This window comes from Desmodus rotundus, chromosome 6 (genome assembly GCF_022682495.2).
Source record: "Desmodus rotundus isolate HL8 chromosome 6, HLdesRot8A.1, whole genome shotgun sequence".
NCBI lineage: Eukaryota > Metazoa > Chordata > Mammalia > Chiroptera > Phyllostomidae > Desmodus > Desmodus rotundus.
In genome coordinates, this window is record NC_071392.1 from 55883402 (window position 1) to 55910809 (window position 27408).

Genomic DNA, 27408 nt, shown 5'->3' on the forward strand with positions numbered 1-27408 from the left:
ATGCGCAACTGCCCAGTCAGCCAACCCCTGCCTCACCCATAGGGTCCACTGCCTTGCCTAGCATCCTATCTGCCCTGGCTGCCCATCTCCACCCCTCCTACCACTCTGGATGAATGTTTCTTTAACTCCTTGGTTGTCAGACTTCCATGCAGTTTGACTTTCTAGCAGTTCTGGTTGTTTTTTGTTTTTAAATTGGTAGTTATCCTTCTTTTGGTTGTTGGAGGAAGTGAGGTATTTCTACCTATTCCTCCATCTTGACTGGAACTCTCAGGTCTAACATTTAAGTCTTCGACCCATTTTGAATTTATTCTTGTGTGTAGTGTAAGAAGGTTGTCTAGTTTCATTTTTCTGCACATATCTGTCCAATTTTCCTAACACCATTTATTGAATAAACTATCTTTAGCCATTGTATGTGCTTGCTTCCTCTGTCAAACATTAATTGACTATAAAGTTGTGGGCTTATCTCTGGGCTCTCTGTTCTGTTCCATTGGTCAATGTGCCTGTTTTTATGCCAGTACCAGGCCCTTTTGATTACTATGGCCTTATATAGTATAGTTTTGTATTAATTAGCATGATTCCTCCAACTTTGTTCTTTCTCAGAATCATTGTTGATAGGTGGATGTGGGGAACCGTTTCAAGTGTGGGAAATGTGGCTCAGCCCCCACTCAGAAAAGCCAGTGGGGAGTGAGGTTGGCGGGCAGGACCCACATCCATGGATAGGTTCTCCAGTGAGAAATCAGGCCTGCATTGTACCTTGACTGCTATGAGACTTGCTCTTGCTAAAGCTCCCTTACCCTGAGTTGAGGCAGCAAATGTTTACTGAGTATCGTTAACTTCCTAAAGTCTGTGCTAAACCACCTAAGTATGGAGTGTGAGCAGTTTCCCCCTCCAGCTGTAACATCCTTGTATTTGAAGTAATTAGCAGTATTCTGTCCTTTGTTGTCCTTAAAAGGTAATCACCCGTGATAAACCTGTGCATAGTAAATGAGGACCATCCTCCATGTAATGTGCCCAGGAAAACAATAAAAGCCTGTCCAGGCGGGGGTCGGCTCTCTCTCTCTCTTGGGCTCTCTCTAGCCCTCTCACCCTCTCTCACTTAGAGAGTGGCCATGCCATCCCTTTTCCTCCACAGGATTTCTGTAGTCCGTGTGTATTTGTATATTGCAGCCACACACAGGATCCTGCGGGCGGGGATCCACGTCAGGTGGATCCTTTTGTGGTTCCATATAAATTTTTGAAATATTTGTTCTAGTTTTGTGAAATATGTCATTGGAATCTTGACAGAAATTGTGTTGAATCTATAGATTGCTTGAGGTAGTTTGGACATTTTAATGATGTTCATTCTTCCTATCCATGAACACAGTATGTGCTTCCACTTATTTGTATCTCCTTCAATTTCTTTCTTCATTGTCTTATAATTTTCCAAGTACAGGTCCTTTATGCCTAGGTTAGGAGAAAACTAAAATTTCAAAAACCTTTTTCTATGATGAGAACTGAGAAGATAATGAGTCCAAGGAGTAAATTAAAAAGGAGAATTTCCAGTTCTTGTGTCACTATGTTGAAGCAATGTGAATATAAACCCACGTAGAAAAAAAGACTAGAAGACAATGTATTAAAATGTTCACTTTCACCTAAACATAAACAGTGAAATGAGGATGATTTTTATTTGCTATTGCTACATTTTCAATATTTTTCAAATCTTATACACTGCCTGAGTCTTGCTTTTGTTATCAGAAAACCATAAATGCTACAGGACACAGAATGTGTGGTGAAATAGAAAGAGTGGAGAACTGAGAATCAAAGACCCTGGGACTTGGAGCTTCCCCCAACCACTCAAGTTAACACAGTTTCCAAAGATATGCCAAAGCTGAGCACCTGAGTCCCTGAGGATCCCTCACAGGAGAAAATATTTGGCATTTGTTATCCATGAAAGACTTGAAAATACAGAGGAAATACAGAAAGGACCCAACACTGACATGACCTGTTTTTAACTATTTCTCCTGGGAACTTTTTTCTAACATGTTAATGATGACTTTTTTTGGAGGGGGATGTCGTTTTTTAGCCACAAAAGTTAAAAAGAATGTACCCTCACTCTGACTCTAAGAATAAAACTGTTAACTGCTCCAAATTGGGGGTGAGCATCTGTGGGATTCCTATATGTTGCCTAAGTTCAAATATCTCATTTCAACTAGATCCCCACTGTGCATTTCAAACAGAAAAGGAGAATTCTATGTGTCTCACTTGCCACCCCTAGACCTATGGTACAGAGGATGAAAGACAATCATGGATGGCCACCATGGAGCATTCCCCAAGGTGGAAGATTTGGGAGAATAGCATTTCTATCAACCAGCATCACTAAATAATAAGACAAAAATTGGAAACATTCTGATGGGCTAAATGGATGAAATAGTCTCAAAATTATCTCACACCCCAGTAAATGCACGGGTTGTATGCATTCTTATTGCCCCCCTTCCCTTTGTTGAAGCCCATCCTTGGGACTCCGTAGCTGAGTATCTTGGCAGCAGTGAGGATGGACAGTGCTGAGACATCCCACCTCTCTGCCTTGGGCCTCCAACATGCTGGCTGGAGATAGGTGACAAGCCTTCAGCAGTGGAACTGAGATTTTTCCCTTGAGTGACATTAACACAATTCATCATTTACTGTTAACACCTTGTATCTAACAGGGCATTGCCAAAGGTATGCCTTCACCTTCTATCTAAGTATCACTATGCAGCAACCTTGTGAACTATGAAGATTATTTCACATTTAACAGCCACAGAAACTGTAGCTCAGTCAGATAAAGCATCTTAGCATCTTATTCCAAATCCCACAGCTAGGTGACAGCAGTCAGAGTGAGACAACTCGTCTAGACGACTGACCCAGAAGTCCAGCCCTCCAGCCCTGCATCACTTCAGGCAGTAACCTCCCACTCTGGAGGGCATACCACGGTCAGCCACTGTTAGTCTCCCTGCATAACAAGCTGTTGTAATAACAGTTATGTTTTAATTTTGCATCCTGCCATGAGTAGAGACCCTGTAGGTGCCCATGAAATGCTTGGTTCCTCTCTCATCTGGAGAGATGAAGCCTTCCTGAGCACTGGGGTGGGTGAGCCGAGCTTCCCTGGGCAGATGCACAGGCAAAAAGTATCCTCAAGGAATCAGCTGAAAAGCCTAACACACACTGAGGGCTCTTCTCTCTCATCTTTCCTCATATCCCAAGCAACTTTAAGTTACTTACTTCTAAGGCCCAAGTCTGCCTCTTAATTTCTGAAAAGGGATTTTAAAAATTGTATTAATATTACTTTTCAGTCTGTACAATAAATCTAGTACCATGAATGGATACTTGTCCTGCACAGAGCTGGATAATGAGTTTGCAGTCTATTTTCCCTTTTGTGGAAAGCTGTTCTTTTATTCTGATTTAAAAGTAAATAAATATTATAATATTCTCCAACCTTTTTCCCCCTGTACTTTCTTGTTCTCCCTCACTTTCCTCATTTGCATTCTAAATAGGACCTCTAGAAGACTGACAAGAGCACTGCAAACCAGACTTCTCTCAGGAGCACAGAGAAACTCAGGAAATTCTAAAGTAACATTATCAGCTGAAATACAGTCAATGACCCTCAGGAAGGATCTGTGTTCACATGCATGTGGAAGTGACTCAGGGAAGACTAGGGAGAAAAGTGATCATTGTAGAACCTGAGGAAAAAAAGAAGAGCTTGCCTATTTCAGTTCTTAAAACTTTGTATTTTCAGTCATTAAATACTGGACACACACTTTACTGCCACATGGCTTTTGTCAAGGGATTATAGAAATCTTGGCCTACTCTATTAATTCTTCAAAAATATCCTAATTTCATATTTCTCCCAAAGGACAAGAAGGCAATGTAAGGAGATTCCTGGTGATATTTGACTAAGTGTGGTTTCATGTATTTTATGGGACAAAAGAATCACAAATATGTGTGATGTATTAAGATTTATTATACTACATAAAACATAAACATTCTAATCGTTCAAAAATTTCAGATGACTAACTTATCACATTTAAAATCAGTTCAAGCTATCTACCACCTGTTAATATCTGGGCAACTAATTTTTGCTTTCCATCTGACTTATTCCACCTCAACCAGGTAACCTTCCCCTCCTGCAATAATAAAAATAAAGATTTCTTTTGACAACTCTAATCTGTAAGAAATGAGGAACTGCCCCTCAAATTTGATTTCCTGACTCTTATTTACTAGGAACTCCAGTGCAAAATTGGGTCTAGAGATGTCTGCATTGTATGTTAAAACTTCTTTCAATGGAATTCACCTTTCAGCCAATCCCATAGACTTGGCTGGCTTCACTCCTAATGCCTGTTTATTCATTTTCTCCCCCTAAAATGTTAAAAGCCCCGGGTTGTTAACCAGCTGGTAGAGTTAAGCAAATCCCCATAAATCAGTCCTCTGCCAGAAGACCTGGGAGTTCATCGTGGTTCTTTGCTGACACACAGAGAAAACAACTTAAGTACATTTTGGTTCACAAGAGAACCTTCACATGTTTCACAGACCTCTTCTTTTATCTGTCGGTTCACAGTTCGTTTTTGATGAACTGTGTTAATCAGTCACCCCCTAGGGCCGCACAGAGGGTGACAGCACAGACGTGGAGTCTGGCTGCAAGGTTCAAGGCCTGGCCCCTCACTATACTCAGTACTCAAGTCCCTGAACTCCCAGCACTGATTCTTCATCTGTGAAACATGGCAGCAGCAGCGGGCTTGCCGTGAGGATTAAGGGGCATACAGGAGAAGTATTCTATAGATGTTAGTGCTCACTAGAACCTCTAGCCCCATGTTGGCATACAGTATGTCTGTACAGATAGGGGATTATCTCTTTCCTGCCTGAGTTATACAAATTCAGCCTTTTACCTTACACAGTTGCACCCCGTGTAATATTTTGAGTCCATTAAGTTCCTAGAGAACCTGCTGATCAAAAACATATCATATATGTGACATTACATTCACCTGTGTGTCTATAACCAACTGAGTGGCAAATATTTCTAAGTGCTGCCACTTACCAGTGATGCTAGTATGAATACAATGCACTGGACCAATTCCCCCAAAATGCTTACCTTCCACACCTCAGTCCCACTGTGGGAGCTGAGGAAACAAAGTCCACCCCCTGGGACTCAGTTTCTTCATTTTGAAAAGGCAGGTGACAGTAGCTTTCCTCATAAAACCTTGGTGAGCAAGAAATGAGTTAAGTTACACACATTTATATAAAAAAGCAAAAACTGCCCTATGGGAGTAAGTAGACTCCAATTTACATACTGAGATTAGTAATACTAACAGCAACACCAATAGCTATCAACTGTCAGGATGTGTAAGCCCTTCACATCTCTGATTTCCTTTAATCTTCACCACAATCTTATTATTCCCATTTTGTCAATGAGAAAACCAAACCTTGGAGAAGGTAAGAGGGCTCCTCATGACACAGCAGGGTCAGATGTGGCCCAGGTCTATGAGACTCACAGCACACGCACCCCACCCTGGACATATAGGCCCAGAGCCATCTCATTTGTGGCAGCTGTGAACTTCCAAGTCACAACAGTATGATGGAGGAGAATGGTTATGTAGGTTACCCAGCAAGACCATTCAGATCAGGCATGGTGACCAAAAGAGGGTACAGATGCCCCAGCCAGCCCATCAGTCCTGTTTCAATCTCATTTAACATTTACTTAAACCTTATTACTTGTACCCCACACATGCTGGTGCTGACCAAAGACATCCACAAGATTCATCAGGGACCAAAGACAGCTGGCTCCCAGCAGATGTACAGAGAACACCCTCCACATTTTGTATACTACTTGGCCCCTAGGTCTTGACAAATCCTGTTTAGGCCCATAGATTACACAAACTCCTTCAAGAAACAGATCTGTCAGCTCAGGTTTCCAAACCTTCTCTCTCCTCTACCCTCATCCAGGATCAAAACCAGTCCATGGGGCCAAGTATCCTAAGAGCACCATTTCTCCCCCTACCCCTCACATGTACATATTCAATGCTCGCTCGCTCTCTCTCTCTCTCTCTCTCTCTCCAAGTACTTGGCCCAGCTTGGCCCTGGACAAACAAATGCCCATCACTTATACAGTGATAGCACCATCACTGTGTAAGTAACAAGACTCCCAGCCACAGTATGAACCAAGCTGGGACAGTCTGCTTCCTCACCTTCCATGTGTCTAAGGCAATCTGCTTCTTCAGCCCTAAGCTACTGAGAAAAATAAAAAGGTCCAAAATTTAATTCAGTGAGGAATTCCTCCAAGGGACTACTTCCCAAATCTTCTATTGGTCACGCCACTCTCCTTTGGACTCAGGTACAGAAGGATTATTAATCACCGCATCCTGCTGCCCAGCTCCTGGGCTTCACTGCCAGCAGAGGGCTGGGAAAGTAGGCAAGGCTCTGTGCTATCCCCTTAGCATTTATAAAACCTTGCCCCTCAACCCTTGTGAAAACTTTCCCCAAATTTCAAGGCAACAGCCAAGCCACTTGACTGAAAGAACACACTAAAATGAGCCAGACCCAAGTCATAAGTAAACTTCTCATAGGGCCAAGAAGAGGACACTTTCTCATTTATGCTTTCACTGCTGCCTGATTTACCTACTTGCTGAGCACTACTATGTTGCACAGGGTATTGTGCCAGGTACCAATGGGACAGTCTTGATCCTTCCCTCTGGAAGCTTACAGACCCTGTTAAAGTGTTCACATTCTAGTGGGCTGAGTGGGAGTGACTGGAGGTCAGCAAAGGCCTCAGGGGACTCTCAAACTGAATAATGGGAAGTTCTAGAGATGCTAGCTCTGGGAGAAGAGACAGACAGGGGGAACAGGGAGCATAGGAGGTCTGAACATTCAAAGCACAAACACATAAAGATCTGTGATTGAAACAAAGAAGATTTCTTCATGATCGCCTTTTGGAAACCAAAGACAGTGAAACTGAAAGATCAATAAGGGGACAGGGGTGGGAAATGAGGCTAGGTCCCTTATCATCACCAATGTGCAGGTGAGGAAACTGAAGTACATAGCAGCACTGGACATGAACCCAGTCTGACTACAGGACCCAAGCCTTTGATCATAGGCTCTAATTCTACTTTTCTATGGCTTCAAAATGTAGAAATTTAAAACATTAGGTTGATGGAAGAGTGATCACCAATAAACAGTTTTATCAAAGGAATAAAGGGCCAAAGACAAACTGCAAGTGAATCAAATATACAAACATAGATGGGTCAGCAGAGACAAGGAGCATTTTAATAGCCCAAAACTGACACAATTACATATGCATCAGTAACAATCTCCATGCCTCCTGGTCTTGGCTTATCCAGTAAGACAATGCTAGAATGCCATATGCTAGTGAGATGAATAGTGCATGACTTTTCTCCCAAATATTTTATTGTGGTGAAATACACATAACATAAAATTTACTATCTTAACCACTTTTAAATATACAATGCAGTGGTATGAAGGACATTTGTATTGTTGTGTAACCATCATCGCCATGCATCTCCAGGACTGTTTTCATCTACCTAATGTATAACTTCTGATGAGGCTCTGCTTTAGGCACTATCACTCAATTTCATAAACATTCATTAAACCCTGCCATGTGTGAGACTGGGCTGGATGTCAGCACACCAAGACAGATACAACACAGCTCTGCCTTCATGAACCTCCAAGTATACTAGCAGGACTGGACATATACCAAATCAGTGCTTAAACAGATTTCAGGGGCTGCACAATTAAGAAATCAAATGGCTACAGCAGATGCCCTGTCTCTGGGCCCAAGGACCATGAGGGCCCAGCTGTGTCCCAGCTGAGAGGATGCTGGCTTAAGACAGCATGCAAATGTCACACAGGATCAGAAGCCACCCACATAACAAAGTTCCAGAAAGAGTCAGGACAAAAATACACATTACCCAAAGCACAGGAAAAACTTTAAAAATTAACATATGCAGCTTCTGCTGGGACCCGGTTTTGCAGTAAGTTGTTAAACTGCAGGCCACTATGATACAAGTGCTTAATTCCAGTCACATATGGAAGGCCCTTTGGAAGCTAGCTACCAGCACTGCAGAAGTCACGGTACTGACCACATTGGAATATGTGCCTTTGAAAAGATAGCCAGCCAGCTCTTACCACCTAAGGTAGCACAGCATAAAACAAAAAGACTTTAACTTTGATCTCCAAGGAATCCATCTCCAGTCTCAAGAAGAAAGGAGAGCTCCTCCTTTAGCATCACACAGACAGGCTCCATCAGTTGGAATCAAGGCCCCTTCACTCATTCAACAAAGATATATTAAACTCCTGCTACATACTAGAATTCAGTAATTAGACCCTGTTTCAGGTACTTGGACTACATCAGGCAACAAAACAGACAGAAATCCCCAACAGTACAAGAAACATGCAACATTTGTTAAAGAGTATCAAGAGCTATGGGAAAATAAAAAGTGGAGTGACATTAAGTAGAATCAGGCACTGGGGAGAGGATGGGAGGCAGGCAGGATGCAATACGGTGATCCTGGTGGATCTCAGTGAAAAACTGACAATGAGGCACAAAATTGAAGGAGATAAAGGAGTTAGCAGAAGAGATACGGAGGAAGAAAGAACAGCTATGGCAAGAGGCTCCAAGGCAAGGGCTTTCCTGGTGTGTTTGGCAAGCAGCCCAAAGGGCAGTGTGGCTAAAGAAGCAGAGAGAGACCTTGAAGGCCTTTGTGAGGACTTGGGGTCCAAGTGAAATGTAAATTCACAGCAAGAGAGTAACACAATCTGATTTACATTTTAAAGGTTCACTCTGGCTCTGTATTGACAGAGACAGTAGGGAAATAAAGATGGAGTCAAGAGGTAGGCAGCTATTGGTGTAATCCAAGGAGGTGAAGATGGCTCCTAGAAAGATGGTGAGCAGGGAGCAGGTAATTTATGAAGGCAGAGGCAACATGGTTCCAACATTTTGGGCCTGAACAACTGGAAGGATGTTCTTGCCGTGAACTGAGGGTAGGAAAGTTGTGGATGACCATATTGGAGAGGGTTGGAAATCTATTCAGTTCGTCAAATTTTAGAAGCAAGGGGAAGTCCATGCCTACCCTAAAAGGCTTTTACAAACCTGGGCTGGCAAAGACGTTTCTGAACTGGAAAGGTACTCCAATCATTTGCCCATTATCAGGATCAGGGGTTGGCAAACTTTTTCAGCAAAGGCCCAGAGAATAAATATTTTCAGTTTTGCAAACCATTCAGTTGCATCTATGAAACTCTGCAATAAGAGAGCTAAAGCAGTGACAGACAATAACAAATGGGCATGGCTATGTTCCAATAAAACTTTATTTACACAAACAGGCAGTAGGTTGTTTCACCCTGAGACTACAGCTTGGAAGACTTTTTTAGAGGATAACCATAATTCACTTGTTATTTCAAAATGTAATAAAAACTCCCACTAGCCCACACTACACCCCCTAAGATTATTATACCCATTTTTCCAGTCAGATAATGGCCTAGGTCAGAATCTACTTGTAAAGTACTTACAAAAAGGGAACAGGCCCTATATAGTCTCATAAACAAAATAAAGCACTAACTAGCTAGAAAACAGCCACATACCCAGCTTTTCAGGAACTGGTGTTCTTTTTATTGACTGGGCCAGAAAAATCAGACTCTTCAGGTTTCAGAACTTCAGAGTGGTCCTTGAAGATTGGGCACCATCGTTTTCATGTGCATGCCTAGCTATAAAGTTTCTCTATAAAAATTCTTCCTCTCCTAGGCTCCTGCAGTACCCCAATTTATAGTGTGACTCCAAGATTCCAGGTTTATTTTACATTCTAAGGCTTTTAGCAGCACCGTCTGTGATAATGAAAATATCCTTTATCTGCTCTGTCCAGTATGAGAGCCAGTAGCCATATGTGGATATTGAGCACTTCAAATGTAGCTAATATGACTGAGAAACTCAATATTTCATTTTGTTCTATTTTAATTCATTTAAATAAAAACATAAAACACCAAATATGGCTAGTGGCTACCATGTTGGACAGCACAGTTTTAAAGAAAAAAATGAAAATGAGAACATAACCAATTATTTATTTTCCTTTCTTCTTTCCCTGCCTAAACTCTCCTCCAAACAGTCCCTAAAATTCTTGTTTTAAAAAAAATTCTCTATAAAGTATGCTCCTTACCATAAGAGCCAAACTTTCCTCAACAAACTTCTCCAGGGGCTTAAAGTTTCACTTCTTATAAGCCAAGGTATTACCATCTTTATAACTTTCAGTAAAAGATAAGGCCGCACACAGAATGTAAAAGATATTCCCTCTGTACAAGAATTTCTTTAACAAAGTTCCCCCCCAAAAAATCCCTATTAAATATTAGCTGTATCATCCTCTTGAGGTTAAACACCACCATATTAGTGATGCCAACCTCTGTAACTGTCTTTCACTGTGTATAGTGCCATAACAAGGGCTTATGACAAGCAAGCTTTGTCAGTACATGATTTCTGGAGACAGCAGGAATCTGTGTCTCTTACAGATAAGGAAGCTTACTTTTCCTTCCAGGTCACTAACAGATCTGTGACAGCCCGGACTGCTCTCAACCTTTCATAAAGAACGTGTTTGAGACTTCTGGCCAAGATAGACGAATAGGCGATACATTGTACCTTCTCATAACCAAAAAGAAGGACAACAAATTTAAAATAAAAAAATTGAAAAAACAGAACTGCCAAAAAACTGAACTGTAAGAGTCTAACAACTAAGGAGTTAAAAAAGAAATATTCATCCAGACTGGTAGGACGAGCATAAATGGGCAGCTATTGAAGAGAGGACACATGGCAAGGTAGCAGTTAGAGGACCATGCAGGCGAGGTAGTGGCTGGTGGTCCCACATTTTAATGTGGATAAGCCAGGAGGAACAACTGGGGAGTGAGACAAACAGTGAAACCCAGGGCTCCAGAGCAGGGAAATAAAACCTCAAAACCTCTTGCTGTAAAAACCTGTGGGAGTTGTGGGGGAGGGAGAAACTTCAAGCCTCACAGGAGAGTTCACTGGAGAGACCCACAGGGTCCTAGAACATACACAAAAACCCACCGACCCAGGAATTAGCACCAGAAGGGCCCAATTTGCTTTTGGGAAACGGGGGAAGATACTGAAAGTTGACCAAGAGTTGGCCAAACAGTTGGCCAGCGGCACTGTTTCCTCTCTGACCCTCCCCCACATAGAGCACCACAACCCAGAAATGTGGGTTGCCCCACTCTAGTGAATACCTAAGGCTCCACTCCTTACAACATAACAGGTACAGGTGCGCTGAGACAAAGAAATAGCACCCAGATGAAAGAACTAAGATGAAATAGAACTAAGTGATGAAGAGATAGCCAACCTATTAGATGCACAGTTCAAAACATTGGTAATCAGGATGCTCACAGAAATGGTTGAGTATGGTCACGAAATAATGGAAGAAGTGAAGGCTGTGCAAAGAAAAATAAAGAAAAATATACAGGGAACCAACAATGAAGGGAAGGAAATCAGAATGCAAATCAACGATTTGGAGCAGAAGGAAGAAATAAACATTCAACCAGAACAGAATGAAGACACAAGAATTCAAAAAAATGAGGAGAGGCTTAGGAACCTCTGGGACACCTTTTAACATTCTAACATCCAAATCACAGGGAGGCCAGAAGGAAAAAAGGAAGAGCAAGAAATTGAAAACTTATTTCAACAAAAAGTGAAGGAGAACTTCCCTAATCTGGAAAAGGAAATAGACTTCCAGGAAGTCCAGGAAGCTCAGAGAGTTCCAAAGAAGTTGGACCCAAGGAAGAATGCACCAAGGCACATCATAATTACATTACCCAAGATTAAAGATAATCTTAATCTTGGAAAGAATCTTAAAAACAGCAAGAGAAAAGCAGAGAATTACCTACAAAGGAGCTCCCATAATACTATCGGCTGATTTCTCAAAAGAAACCTTACAAGCAAGAATGGGCTAGAAAATGGTATTCAAAGTCATGAAAGGGAAGACCTCCATCCAAGATTATTCTATCCAGCAAAGCTATCCTTTAGAATGGAAGGGCAGATAAAGTGCTTCCCAGATAAGGTCAAGTTAAAGGAGTTCATCATCACCAAGCCCTTATTATATGAAATGTTAAAGGGACTTATCTAAGAAAAAGAAGATCAAAACTATGAACAGTAAAATGACAACAAACAATTATCAACAACTGACCCTAAAAAAAAACAAAAACAAAAACAAACTAAGCAAACAACTAGAAAGAGGAACACAGAAAGAATCACAGAAATGGAAATCACATGGAGGATTATAAGTGGGGAGAGGAGAGAATGAGAGAAATGGCACAAGGAATAAGAAGCATAAATGGCAGGTACAAAATAGACAGGGGGAGGTTAAGGAACAGTATAGGAAATGGAGAAGCCAACACACTTATATGTAAGGACCTACAGACATGAACGAAGCGGGGAATGCTGGTGGGAGAGGGGTGCAGGGCAGAGGGGAATAAAGAGGAGGAAAAGGGACAACTTTAATAGCATAATCAATAAAATATACTTAAAAAAAAGAACATGTATGATACACCCCATCCTACCTTATAAACTTGCTCAAATCAAAACTCAATAGTCATCTCAGATTCCTCTCTTCTATTACCTCCCATATCAAGGTCCAACTGCATGTCCATATCCAATGCTGAACATAGCTCTTTCTGTCCATGTCCAGAGTGGCACTGCCTGCAACAGGATCCTAAATGGACTCCTAATTCCACTCTTACCTTACATGTTAACCAGGTGATCTTCCAGAACAAAAGTGTTGGGAGCACAAAATCGTAAGCCTGACCTCCTCAGATTGGGTCCCCAGCTCTGCTACTTACCAGACCTGTAACTTCTGTGCTCAGTTTCCTCATCTGCAAAATGGTGATAACAACAGTACTTACTTGATAAGGCTGCTGTGAGAATTAAAAGAATTACTTATATGAAACACTTAAAATAGGACTGGAGCATGCTAAGCACTCTCTACTAAGTGCCCCCTCTAGAAAAGCAACCTCTTACTTCCAAACCCTCCAATAACTCCTGTCATACTTAGAATAAAATCTAAACTCCTTGCCTTGACCCCATATTATTCTGCTTCTCCTTGTTCTTACCATTTTATTTCTGCTTTGGAACACACCATGCCTAGGTCCCCTATGGGGGCCTCTGCTCTGCTATCCCCCAGGCCCACAATGTCCTTCCCCACAACTTCCCATGGCTGTGCCTTCTGATCTGTCATAGCTCCTGAGTCGCTTTGTCATCTTAGCCCTTATATGACCATCACAGAGCGCCTATCCCACCAGATCCCCTCTAGTTCCTTGTTTATCAACTGTTTCCCAAATGGAAGGCAGGCCTACTCCTCAGGGCAGGGGCAGAGTCAGTTTGTGTAGTGCTCTACCTCCAGGACCTAGAAGAGTGCCTGATTTTAGTAAGCAGACAATGAATACTGTGAATAATTATTGCTTCCATGAATGAATGAACACACAAACATAGACATATGATATGTATTGTGGTGAACATCTAGATGTTCAAATGAGACCTCACTTCAAAGAACAACCTATCGCTCAGGGATTTCCTGAGCTACAAAGAACCACCATCCTCAAGGTCATCCTGGTTCCTGGGGCAACACTCACAGGATAAGTGATCTATGTGGGGTATGAACATCTGGCCATCTCAGCTCAACTCGGGACAACATACAAGCTCCAGTGCTCCCTATGGGTTTGGCTGAGGCTGGCACTGGGCCTGCATTGTGTCTCAACATCTCCCTTTACCCACCCTTGCTCCTTTGCACAGGTGCTTATCTCAAGGGCACTCTAATAAAAATCATGCACACTAAACTCCATCTCATCCTAGGAAATGCAACCTGCAACACACTATGCTGCTAAGGTGGACACTGGCCCCCATTCACCCAGACACAGAGGTATGCAGTCTGGGGAGGTCTGTACACCATGCATCTGTCCTGTGTCAGTGGGTCCCCTCTTCTGCATGACTAATGGCCTTATAACTATGGAACCCAGGGCTCAGGACCCACCTTGATGGGGTGGTGATGACCTCAGAAACATTTCAGACCATGTTTTCCTGGTGCTATCAGAATCCATACATTTTCAAACCTACAAGGGGTATTCTAGTTGTAATTCAGCCATATATATATATATTTTTTCAGACTCATGTGAAGTAATCTCCCGGGTCACTTTTTCATTCCCTATCACTCATACATGTTCTCCTGCCTTTTTTTCTGGTATCCATTCAGAGATGATTCAGAAACATGGTCAGAAGCTTTTAAAGTGGTAATTTGAACCCCACACTTGAAGCCATATTTTTCTAATAATTATGGCAGGATGCTCAGAGACTTCTCAGATGCTACACGTGAGCTTCTGTCCTACAGCACTAGTGAAGTACAAATGCTTTATTCGTGCCATTCTACAACTGCCCAAATGTGCTGCAGCTTGTCTTATACAATCCTGTGCAGTATGGGGCATATGTGTATGATCTTCTTGACCAAACAGTGGTGCTCTACAGCTAGAAACAGGGGCAATGAGTATCGATGATGAAAGACTGTGATTAAAAAACAAAAAATACCCTGGTAGCAGAATTTGAGACTTGTTTTCTCAGGTTGACCATCTCTACAAACAGAGTCTCCTGGAGCATAGGGGCTTGACCTGTTCCTGCAGTTGGGGTGCACCAAGCTTGGCTCCTCTCTGAATGATGGCAGCCATTTGGGTGACAATTGTAGACAAAGACTAGTTGGATCAGGGACTAAGAATTTAGCCTCAATGTCACCATGCATTAAGCAAATGATCAAACAAGCCAAACCATATCATCAGCAACTCCAGATATGAAATTCCATCTTAACACATGACTTGGCACATCAGAAGGTAATAGTTTCCTTATAATCCCCCACTTTATGCTATAGGAGCTAGTATTTGAAACACAAGTCAAACCTTAGCTCCTCTCACCAACTTTCCCTGACAATATTCCTCCCGTGAAATAATTGATTGTTCTCTCTTTTTGTCTCCTGATAGCACTTTAAAAATCTCTTAACCATCATACTGGTTGTAAATGTTGCCCAACCAAACTCTGAATTCCTTAAACTCTGCCCCTTCCATCTTTAGCATCCCTCATGGCCAGTACATGGCCTGGCACAAGGCAGGTTTACAGAAAAGACAATGAAGCTCTTGATTTTACTGGAAAAAAGTCCTCTGCCATTCCTATGGCAATGTCATGTGGAGAAAGAAGGCACAGAAAGGAGACTGCTGAAAATCACCCAACTACCCAAAGAAAACTGCAGTGAAATGACAATAGCCTCCAGGCCGTCCATGTGACTGTGCTGTGGAACTCGAAATAAAGTCCATCATGGTTAGCCATTAGAAGGTCTACAACATGTATAATAAATAAATCCGTGTCTAAAAAAGCATAGACAACACCAACATTAAAATTAATATCTCCCAGATCTAAATTTTCAGTTAGTCCAAATAGAGTTGATTTCTCGTTCTACATCAGATCAGCTTTTAAAAACTACCACACCTCATTTTTGTAACATCTACATTTGGGGATTAAATAAAAGAATAGCTAAACAGAACTTTTAAATCTTTTTGTGTTATGGTATCTAGAATAAATATGACTAGGTAGCATTAAATATTTATTATTAGGGACAGTATCAGCAATAAAATTATAAGGAAAGCTATTTGCTTCATATCTAAGTAAACCTATTCTTACTAAACCATTTTAATTTTTAAGAAATTAGAGTGAGGTTTAAGATATAGACATGGCCATATAAATAATATCTGTATTAATAAGGAAGAAGAAACCAAACATGCTTATCAAATTTATCCCTGGAAATGTTGCCAACATAGAGTAAGGAATAAGTTCAGTAATTAATTACTCCTATGGCTGCCGCATAGAATTTCTGCATTTCTGCTCAGATCTGCATTACTTTCTTTTAACTAAGTGACAGAAAGAAAGAAAGGAAACCAAATAACTGTTCTGGATTTAATAGTGTCAAAACCCAAATCCATGTCCACCCAAAACCTCAGAATATTACCTTATTTGCAAACAGGGTTACTGCAGATATAATTAGTAACATTAGATGAGGCCATGCTAGGTTAGGTTAGGCACAAACCAATGAGTGGTATCCTTACAGGAAGGCCAGTAGTCACATATAGAGACATACAGAGAGGTGAACACAATATGCGAATGGAGATTAACTGCTGTGTCTACAGGCCAAGAAGGAATGACAAGAATGGCCAGCGGCTACCAAGAAGCTGGAAGACAGAAGGAAGGATTCTTCATTAGAGCCTCGCCAACACCTTGCTTTCAAACGCTGGCTTCCAGAACTGGAAGAGAATAAATTTCTGTTGTTTTAAGCCACCTAATTTGTGGTTATTTGTTAGGGCAACCTGAGAAAATTGCCTACATAGAAAGTTCTCTCTCTTACCATCAACAGTAGGGTTATAAATATCAATACACACATTGCCAGTGAAAGAGTAGGTTGGTTTAGCCTTTCTGAGTATGTACCAAAGCCTAAAAATGTGAGTATTTTTGATCTAGCAATTATATTTTTAAAAATTTATACAAATAATCAGATAGCAACAAAAACTTATTTGCAAGAATAACCAACACAGTATTGTTATTTATAACAGTAAAAAAAAAAACCTGATTAACTAATTAACACTAAAAAACTAATTCTCTAAATAAAAAACAATGAAGAACTACTAAAATAAAATTTGGTCCAATCCACTAATGGAATAGTTGAAAGGAACAATAAACTTAAAGCAGAATGATCATCAATCAATAGAGACCATGTAACATATAGAAATCCTAAACATTGATATGACAGATAGACAATGTGAAAAGTCAATCTGTATAAAAACAAGGTAGATAAAACACAAATACCATATGATCTTTCCTATACATGGAACCTAATCAACAAAAGAAACAAGCAAACAAATATAACCAGAGACACTGAAATAAAGAACAAACTGACAGTAACCAGAGGGGAGAGAGGAGGTGGGTAACAGGGGAAAGAAGGGAATCAAGGAACATGTAAAAAGGACCAATGGACAAAGCCAAAGTGGCATATGATCGAGGGAGGGAGGTGGGGATGGGTAGGGTAGAAACGAGTAGTGGGGGGAAAAAATGGAGATAAGTGTACTTAAACAACTATTAAAAAAAAGATAGAAGCTCCTTCTTTCTCTCTGCGTAGAAGACAGCTTACACCCTTTGTGACAGCTTGGATGTAACTGGAGAGCATTATGCTAAGTGAAATAAACCAGGCACTGAGGGACAAATACCATATGATCTCACCTTTAACTGGAACATAATCAACAAAAGAAAAAAGCAAACAAATATAACCAGAGACATTGAAGTTAAGAACAATCTAACAATAGCCAGAGGGGAGTGGGGAGGGGGTAGTGGGGAGAGGGGTTTTCAGGAACTACTATGAAGGACACACGGACAAAACCAAGGGGGAGGGTGGAGGCTGGGGAGGGAGGTGGGTTTGGCTGGGGTGGGATGGAGGGGTGGGGAGAAAATGCAGACAACTGTAATTGAACAACAACAAAAAAAAGAAAAATGAAAAAAGGTAGAGACATAGAACCATTATACTCTTTTAAAAGTAAAGGTTGTTTTCTGCTCTCCATTTTTAAAAGGTAATCAGGAATAGCTGCAACTGACCAAAAACAAATTGGTAAAGAAAATAAAATATGGGAGTTAGGTAATCTAATACATATCTTCAATCATGTAAAATATTACTAAGAACACCCATTTTGTACTCCAATGACTTTGAAGAATCAAGAGGAAATTGATTCAAAAAACAGAAAGTAAGACCTAAGAAGACAGAAGTGAGAATATTCTTGCCAAAATCTCGCAGAGTCTGAAGTAAATTAGCAGGGATAACAGGAGTCTCTTTTCCTCCCTCTCAATTACTAGCAACATGATGAATCATTTCCTTTCTTAGATGATAGGAAGCAATAAGCCTAAATCAACCTATTCCTTAAGTATTCTCCAAAGCTATAATACGATATTATCTTAACTCTTGATAGATTTGAGTACATCCTATAATGAACCTTCATGCTAAAGTGATACACATGTGTGCATGAACACACACAATTTCATGTCTTACAAATCTATGGGAAAAATTAAAAAATAGACTTATATTTGCAAATAATATTGCCAATATACATTTCATGCAGTTAACAAAATTAGTAGCATAAGATAAAATACAGTATATGGACTCATATGCCAAATTTTTAAAAGTTGCTAAAAAGTAGCAAGACCAAATAAAAATGACAGTAATAGCAAAAAAAAAAAATTATAAATTGGCAAACTAAAAATCATTAGAATTTATAAATACATTCCTGAAGCAGGTTGTTATTTGGGGCAAGGGTCTACATGAAATTAAAAAAGCAAGTACAAGTACAACCTAAGAGGCAGATATAAACATAGATAAGGAAGAGTTGTTTGTTTCTTTATTAAATAAGGCTACTAAAATTCTATGCAATTACATTTTTAAATCTTGATTAAATATGTTATCAAAACTGACTTGAGATGAAAAATATAAAAGATCTGATAACAAAGAAAAAACCTGTAAAGCCACTCAAAATTATTTCTAATAAATGTTCCAGACCTAGGCCCTGATAAGTTTATATGTGAGTGTATTCAAACTTCCAACGAACAGATAATTTCATGTCACAAAAAATTTCCTATATGAAGACATTTATGGCAAAGTTGTAATTCATTTCAAAAACTAATGTAATCTGAATGCCAAAATCTAGTATTTGAGGATAAAAAAATACTAGAAATTAAAACTATATGTGGCCGTGCTGGTGTGTCTCAGTGGATTCAGTGCTGGCCTGCGAACTGAAAGGTCACTGGTTCAATTCCCAGCCAAGGCACATACCTGGGTTGTGGGCCAGATCCCTGGTTAGGAGTGCTCAAGAGGCAACTGATTTGATGTTTCTCCAACCCTCCCCCTCCCTCTAAAAATAAAATAAATAAAATCTTTAAAAAACTACCAAGATTCTAAATACAGTATTAGCATATAAAATCACATCAAAACTCTAGAATCGAAGTTTTTATACCAGAAAGTATTATTAAAATTATTATGAGACATATTGAAAACTACAAAACATTAACAAAAGAAACTTAGTAAGACACAAATAAATGGAAAGATCTTCCATGTTATGGCTTGGAAGAATATTGTTAAAAAGTCCATACTACTAAAAGCACTATACTAAAGCAATAGATTCCATGTAATCCCAACTAAAATTCCAATGACATTATTCACAGACATAGAGCAAATAATCCTAAAATTTGTACAGAACCACAAAAAAAAAGAACAAAGAGCCAATGAAATCTTGAGAAAAAAGAATGATGTTGGAAGCATCATGCTTCCTGATTTCAAACTATATTACAAAACCATAGTAATCAGAAATCGATAGCATTGCTTTAAAACAGACATATTGATCAATGGAACATAATGGAAAGCCCAACAATAAACCCATACATATGTAGGGTCAAATAACCAATGAAAAGAGGACAGCCTTCAATAAATGGGCTTGGGAAAATATATATATGGACAGCCACATGCAAAAGAATGAAACTTGACCTCTATCTAACACCATACATAAAAATTAGCTCAAAGTGTATTAAAGACTTGAACATAAGACTTCTGAAACCATAAAACTAGAAGAAAATACAGGTGGTAAGCTCCTTCATAAAGGTCTTGACAATGAATTTTTAAATTTGACACCAAAAGCAAAAGCAACAAAAGCAAAAATAAACAAGTAAACTACAATCAGTGAACTACATCAAGCCCCTAAAAAGTTACAAAGCTACTTGCACAGTGAATGAAACCACCAACAAAATGAAAGGTAACCTACCAAATGGGAGACAATATTTGCAAATCCTGTATCTGATAAAGGATGAATATTTGAAATATAGAAAGAATTCATACAACTTAATAGAAAACAATAAACATTCCAATTAAAATGTAGGCAGAGGATCTGAATAGACATTTTTTTCCAAAAAAGACATACAGATGGCCAACAGGTACATGAAAAGGCATTCAACCATCAGAGAAATACAAATCAAACCTACAATGAGATAGTACCTCACACTGGTTAGAACAGCTATTATCAAAAAGACAAAAAATAACAAGTGTAACAAGAATGTAAAAAAAAGGGAACCCTTGTATACTGTTCATGGGAATATAAATTGGTACAGCCACTATGGAAAACAGTATGGAGGTTCCTCTAAAAATTAAAAATAGAACTACCATATGATTCAACATTTCCAGTTTGGGGTATTTATCCAAAGAAAATGAGAACACTAATTCAAAGAGATATATGCACCCCCATGTTCACTAAGCAATATTTATAATAGCCAAGATATGGTAATAATCTAAGTGTACATCTACGGATAAATGGATAATGAAACTACGGTGTGTATGTATGTGTATACAGATATATAAAATATTATATTCCATATTATTCATAAATATGGAATAAAAAAGAATGGAATCTTGTCATTTGTAATAACATGGATGAACTTCTAGAGCATTATGCTAAGTAAAATAAGTCAGAGAAAGTCAAAAGTGATCTCTCTTATAGGTATAATCTAAAAACAAATAAACCAAGACCATAAATAAAAAGAACAGAGTGATGGTTGCCAGAGGCAGTGGGTATGGAGGAGGGAAAAATTGGTGAACTGTTTTTTTTTTTTTGAGGGCGGATTAGTTTAAATAATCTGAATTTTTTTTTCTTTTTTTATTTTTATTTTTTAATATATTTATTGATTATGCTATTACAGTTGTCCCATTCCCCCCCCAACTCCACTCCATCCTGCCCACTCCCTCCCTCCCACATTCCCCCCCTATAGTTCATGTCCATGGGTCATGTATATAAGTTCTTTGGCTTCTACATTTCCTACACTATTCTTACCCTCCCCCTGTCTATTTTCTACCTACCATTTATGCTACTTATTCTCTGTACCTTTCCCCCCTCTCCCCCTCCCACTCCCCTATTGACAACCCTCCATGTGATCTCCATTTCTCTGGTTCTGTTTCTGTTCTAGTTGTTTGCTTAGTTTTCTTTTGTTTTGGTTTTAGGTGTGGTCGTTAATAACTGTGAGTTTGCTGTCATTTTTACTGTTCCTATTTTTGATCTTCTTTTTCTTAGGTAACTCCCTTTCACATTTCATATAATAAGGGCTTGGTGATGATGAACTTCTTTAACTTGACCTTATCTGAGAAGCACTTTATCTTCCCTTCCACTCTAAATGATAGCTTTGCTGGATACAGTAATCTTGGATGTAGGTCCTTGCGTTTAATCTTGGGTAATGTAATTATGATGTGCCTTGGTGTGTTCCTCCTTGGGTCTAGCTTCTTTGAGACTCTCTGAGCTTCCTGGACTTCCTGGAAGTCTGTTTCCTTTGCCAGATTAGGGAAGTTCTCCTTCATTATTTGTTCAAATAAGTTTTCAATTTTTTGTTCTTCCTCTTCTCCTGGCACCCCTATAATTCGGATGTTGGAACGTTTCAAGATGTCCTGGAGGTTCCTAGGCCTCTCCTCATTTTTCCGAATTCTTGTTTCTTCATTCTTTTCTGGTTGGATGTTCCTTTCTTCCTTCTGGTCCACACCATTGATTTGAGTCCCAGTTTCCTTCGCATCACTATTGGTTCCCTGTACATTTTCCTTTGTTTCTCTTAGCATAGGCTTCATTTTTTCATGTGGTTTTCGAACAGATTCAACCAATTCTGTGAGCATATTGATAATCAGTGCTTTGAACTGTGCATCCGATAGGTTGGCTATCTCTTCCTCGCTTAGTTGTATTTTTTCTGGAGCTTTTAAGTGTTCTGTCATTTGGGCCATTTTTTTTTCTTTTTTTTTTTTTCTTGGCGCGTCTGTTACTTTAAGGGGCGGAGCCTTAGGTGTTCACCGGGGCGGGGTAATACTGGTTGCTGTGCCGTGAGGCTGCGCTATGATGCTGTATTTGCGGGAGGGGCCAAGAGGGAGCAATGGCGCCAGCTTCACTCTCCTCCGGATTTCAATCTTTCACTCCGATACCCACAACCAAACTGGGCCCCTCTGGTGCTGGTTCCTGAGTGGGTGGTCTTGTGCACACTCTAGGCCCATGTGGGTCTCTCCAGGACCTCTCCTGTGAGGCTGGGAGTCTCTCCTGCTGCGGCCCCAACCCCCACGGGCGTTTTCAATCAAAGGTTTGAGGCTTTATTTCCCAGAGCTGTAGCCCTGGGTTGCGAGGTCTGCTTCGCTCCCTGCCATTTGTCCAGTTTGTCTATGTTCGAATGTGGGGCTGCAGTTTGCTACCCGCACTCTGCCTGCCCTGCTCTCCACAACTCTGAGTCCAGCCCTCTTGGTTTACCTGTGTGCGAATGTGGGGCCACAGGGTCTGCTAGTGGTCAGACTGCCTGCGCTCTTCCTCCTGCACTCTGCCTGTCTGGGTCCCGCCACAGCCACAGGCGTCCTCTCTCCACCCTGGTGCCCGTCTCCGCCCCTCCTACTGGTCTAGATGAATGTTTAGTTTTTATTTCCTTGGCGTCGGACCCCCTTGCCATTCGATTCTCTGTCAGTTCTGGTTGTGCGAGGAGGCGCAGTGTGTCTACCTACGCCGCCATCTTGGTTCTCAATAATCTGAATTTTTTTAAAAAAAGAAATATTATAAAAAACAAAAATCATCAATAGATCAAGCCAGAAAAATCAGAGATCACAAAACAAAAGAACTTTGAAACAGTATATGATAAAAATTAACATACATTTTTGATTTAAAAAGTACCAAACTCAAACTAGAAAGATATTTCCTTAGTATAATAAAAATAATGACATTATTAAAGTAACAGCCAAGATGGTTATCATCAGAATTAGTCACTATTATCCAGGAAGTTAAAGGCAGTTCAATGTGATCTAAAACAAATCAACTATACAGCAATTGGAAGGGGAAAGAAAATATTATTGGCACATAGTATTATAGGCACCCCTAGAAAGCTGAGATGTAACAGGAAAATTACTAGAATAAGATATTTAACATTGCCATAAAATTGAATATCTAGAAATCAATAACTTTTCTATCAGAAATTACTAGTTAATAAAAACAGATATTATTTTTGAACACGTATTAAGTTCCAGAAATGGCATTAAGCCCTTAACACATTAGTGTAGGTAGCTAGATATTAATAAATGAGAAGGGAGCAAAAGGAACCAGACATTAAGAAGCCTAATCAACTAAGAGCTGAATCCAACAATAAGCCTGATTAAGTCTGGAAGTTACAGTTTCAGAAACCCCAGGGGATCGCAGCATTGCCCCACCAAGAGGATGAACACCCCTTCCTCCTCCATCCTTTCCTCCTCCAGGGAGGAAAAACTGGCTTTCTGATCTCCCCAAGGCACAACCAGTCAACTTGCTCAGACTAAGAGGGGTGGGAGCAGAATAAATAATAAAGGGAAAATTCTCTGCTGGACACATGTGCAGTAGAAGCCAAGATGGTGCAGGAGGAGGTCCTTCTACTTTCAGGCATGGACATTCAGGGCCAACATGCTGACCAGAGAGGTCTAGCGTAGGAAAAGTAACAGACTGAATAAGGGACACAGATCCCTGAAAGATCTATGAAATGAATTGGTTAGGAGGAAGGCCCAACACCAGCCTACGAAGGATTGTGAACAAAATCCAAGCTTAATAAAGCTTGCTTGCTCCCTCTCAGTAACACACAGGCTTCCCACATTAATTTATTCATTCAAGCATTCCCTCTCCATAGCAGCCACATGACACTAGCAGCTGTAGGCTCCAAGTGCAGGCTGAAAGCACAGGCTCCAGGCAAGAGCCTGAGTATGGCAACACAGTGCCAGCCAGAGTGCAGCTGGGAAGAGAGACTAGCTAGCCAGACAAGGACAGAGACTGACTGAACTGGACCAAGCTTTAACATGGCACAGAATTTCTGGACACTGGCCCTGTTTCTGGGCCTGATGAAGACAAGTCCAGACTTTTTCCAGTGGGATGGACAGAGATGATACTGGGAACCTGGGGGCAGCTTTCCATTTCTATTCCAATAAACTTTGCCACTACAACTTATCTGTCCTCGAATGCTTGGGTCCCCAGAAATGCTTATCTAATCACTCCATGAAAGGAACCCATTTCCACCAGCAATATTAGCTCATTTTAATTTTCCCAACGATCCTAAAAAGTAAATACCCTTATTATCCTCATTTTATAGGTGAGAAAGCAGATACTCAGAATCCTATGTATCTTACCCAAAGTCACACTGGTAGCAAATGACAGAGCCAGTATGAGAATCAGGACAGCTGAATGCAAAGTCCTCATGTCCACTTCAGTTCCATCTCTGGTTCCCAATTAAACTGAAAGGGCACACTCCCAACTCAAGCAAACATGCTAAAAATAAACATAGCAAGAAATATATGCAACCCATATGAAGACATTAAAAGTAAAACATTTTCTGACATCACAAAAAAGACCTCATCTGACCACTTATACCATATTTCACAATAAGCAAATTGTACTTTATAAAAATGTTAATTAGCCCCAAAAATAACAAATAGATTTAATGTAATTCTAATCACAACCTAGAGAGATATTATTACTTTTGTGGATGTTGTGCTTTCCTTGGAGGAAGCCAAGTTTAATAACGAGATTCTAAAGTTCCTCCAGAAGAAAAAGAATAGAATATCCAGCCAAGAAATTTTAATACAGGGATTAAACTGTATTAAATCAAGACACTAGTCATTGTCATCTACAAGCTTTGGTCAGTGCAGTTCCTCATTCTTAGAAGCAATTTCCTAATAAGAGTTCTGTGTATACCTTTGGTAGCCCCTAGTTCTAAGATAAAGTACCCAGAAAACCTAGGACAAATAGGTGAATATTCAAAATAAACTAAAACTTTAAACAGTTAACATGTGAAAATGATGAAATTTTTTAATATCTACTTTTGGTCTTCAAACTTTATAGTTAGATTCTTTATCATTAAAAGTTTTTTTAAAAAGTAAGGAGAAAAGGGGAATGACAAATGCAAAAAATATAATTAAAAAATTACCTTTAAAAAATCTGAGGGAAGGAATGCGGCAGGTGGAAAACTTGGAAAGAAAAGAGCAGTGATCCCTTCCACTGAGAACATGTTTTTTTTCCGAAGAACCGCAGTTGTGTAGATGCGGGTAGACTTTCTACACGGGGACAAGTTTTTCCAGCATTTTTACCTGCACGTTCTGAGACAGTCTGGCATATCGGTCCTTTCAGCTGAACCTGCCTCAGGCACTTAACCTTTCATGGCTCAGGCACGCCAAGACAAAAAGAAAAAAAATGGCCCAAAGGAAAGAACAGATCAAAGCTCCAGAAAAAAAAAAAAAAAAATTACCTTTAAAAAATCTAAAAAATATTGTATATCACACATTCAGAATGTTTAATCTGGAAAAGCAAGCCTCAGGAGTAATTCTGAAGTTGTATTAAAATACAAGAGGACACTAAGGCATCTTCTTTTTTCCCTGTCATCTCTACGAGTAACTACAGCAGGCCATGCTTACATTCCTACTCCAGGGCCACCCCTCCAACAGGCTTTCCCCCCCACAATCCAAGCACCACGTTTAGAGAGCTCCTTTTGCTGTACCTTCTCTCCCATACAGCACCAAATTCTCTGGCACTATGTTCTCTAGTTGTGTATAAACTGGCCTTGGGGATGAGAGGACCTCTCCTCCCCAGTCCCTCACATCTCAGCCCTGTGAGGACCACCCATCAGGGAGCAAGAGCTAGGGCCCTGAAAGACTTGTTGATTCAGAGAATGCAAGTCAGCGTTGTGGCTCTAAGCAAGTTTACGGTTTCAAAAGATGGGGAAACAGCCACATCAAAAAGGTGAAGATTTTTTGACTCAGTTCCAGCCTTTTTAAATATTATGTTTCTAAATAAAGTAAATGGATACTCTAGAGAAATAGTTAAAGAAAGGTCACAGTTCAGAGAGAGACGTGATAAATCAAATAAATAGTGAAGCTAGCACAGGAAAGCAATGAACATGCTACAGACCTCTTGCCTTTTTTTTTTTCCATTAAGGAGCTATTCTTATAAACAATGAATCCATTCAAAAATTTTTTTGTTGGTTAGTTTGTTTGTTTGTTTTAACCCTGGAGGAACCTTCTATCTCCTGGACCCACCCATGGCGCTGCTCACCCTTCTCTCATGCCTAAAACCCCCGGGTGAGCAGCATCCTGCTCTCATTTGGATAGAAACACCTTTGATCAGTACTCCAAGAAAAAAAAAAAAATTCCAGACTCCAATTACTCAGGAATTCTACTGGTAGCAACAGGTTGCGTGAAAAGTAGAGACCCCACATAGAATGAATTTCCTCTGGGCCCTGTTCCACCAAAGGCCAGGTTTCTGAAAACAGATAATGTGTTTGGATGGCTAGACATTCACGTCCCTTTTAATTTATTTTCAAACATTTATTTATTATTAATTTATTACTAGGTGGTTTCCTCAGATTCCTAGGGCTAAACTAAATAGGTAGTTAGCACATGCAACTTCCCATCTTATTTTTGTTTCTTTCTTAAACCTTCTCATTATGAAATATGCCAAATGTACAGAAAAGTAATAAAAATGATATGATAGTTATCAGTGTTGCGTACAACCCAGATTTAAGCAATCTGGGTTAACATGTTCTCATATTTGCTGCAGATAGTTTTAAGGAAATAAAACAGATATAGCTCAACTTTCCCATCCCCTACCTCTGAAATACTTATTCTGCCTCACATTCTGGACTAAAACAATTGTCTGACCAAATGTTACAACACTGTGAGGACTCCTGAAGATTCACTCTGCATTTACAGAATGCTCTTGCTCCACATGACCTTCATGAAGCCTACAGTGCCATTTCTAAGGAAACCAGTCAAGATGGTAATGACAGACTGTAAGAAGGAGCACAGTAGAGTGATTTCAGTAACTATAGGGATACCTTCCAAAATATATGGCACAAACATCTACTCTGTAAATTAAATAGAACCCACCACAAACTGAAGATAATCTGTAGGAACTCTATCCTCTAATGGAGTGAAAATGCTCCTAAATCTCTCCAGGAGTAGCTTAATGTCATTTTCAGACCTATTCATTCATTCTACACATACTTATTGAGTCCCATACTGTGCTGGCCTCTGTTCGGAGCAGAGGTACAGGGTGAAGGAGACCAGAGAAACTCCTGATTCTTAAACCCTGATGAAGACAGAAAGTAAACATACAAACATAAAGGAAAATAACTTCATAGAGTGACTAGTTCTTTGAAGAAAAAATAAAGAAAAATGTGATAGGGAATGCAGGGTAAAGGCAGGGAGGGAGAGAGACTCAGAGGACAGCAGGGAGGTAAGACTGGACCACTGGAAGCAGGCACACATGCACAGGTCAGGA

The 27408-nt window shown here is 40.0% G+C and overlaps 1 protein-coding gene across 3 annotated transcripts in view; it reads right to left on the minus strand.

Moving 5' to 3' along the window:
* GLI3 (GLI family zinc finger 3) overlaps positions 1–27408 on the minus strand; it is a 298462-nt gene that overhangs the window by 223785 nt on the left and 47269 nt on the right. The window contains exon 1 of one of the 3 annotated variants that reach the window (XM_053926575.2): positions 24264–24777. The exons of the other annotated variants lie outside the window; for them this stretch is intronic. Coding sequence (XP_053782550.1) covers positions 24264–24333 — 70 coding nt within the window. The 5' untranslated portion in view covers positions 24334–24777. Of the gene's footprint in view, positions 1–24263; positions 24778–27408 lie in introns of those variants that run through there. 3 annotated transcript variants of the gene reach the window in all.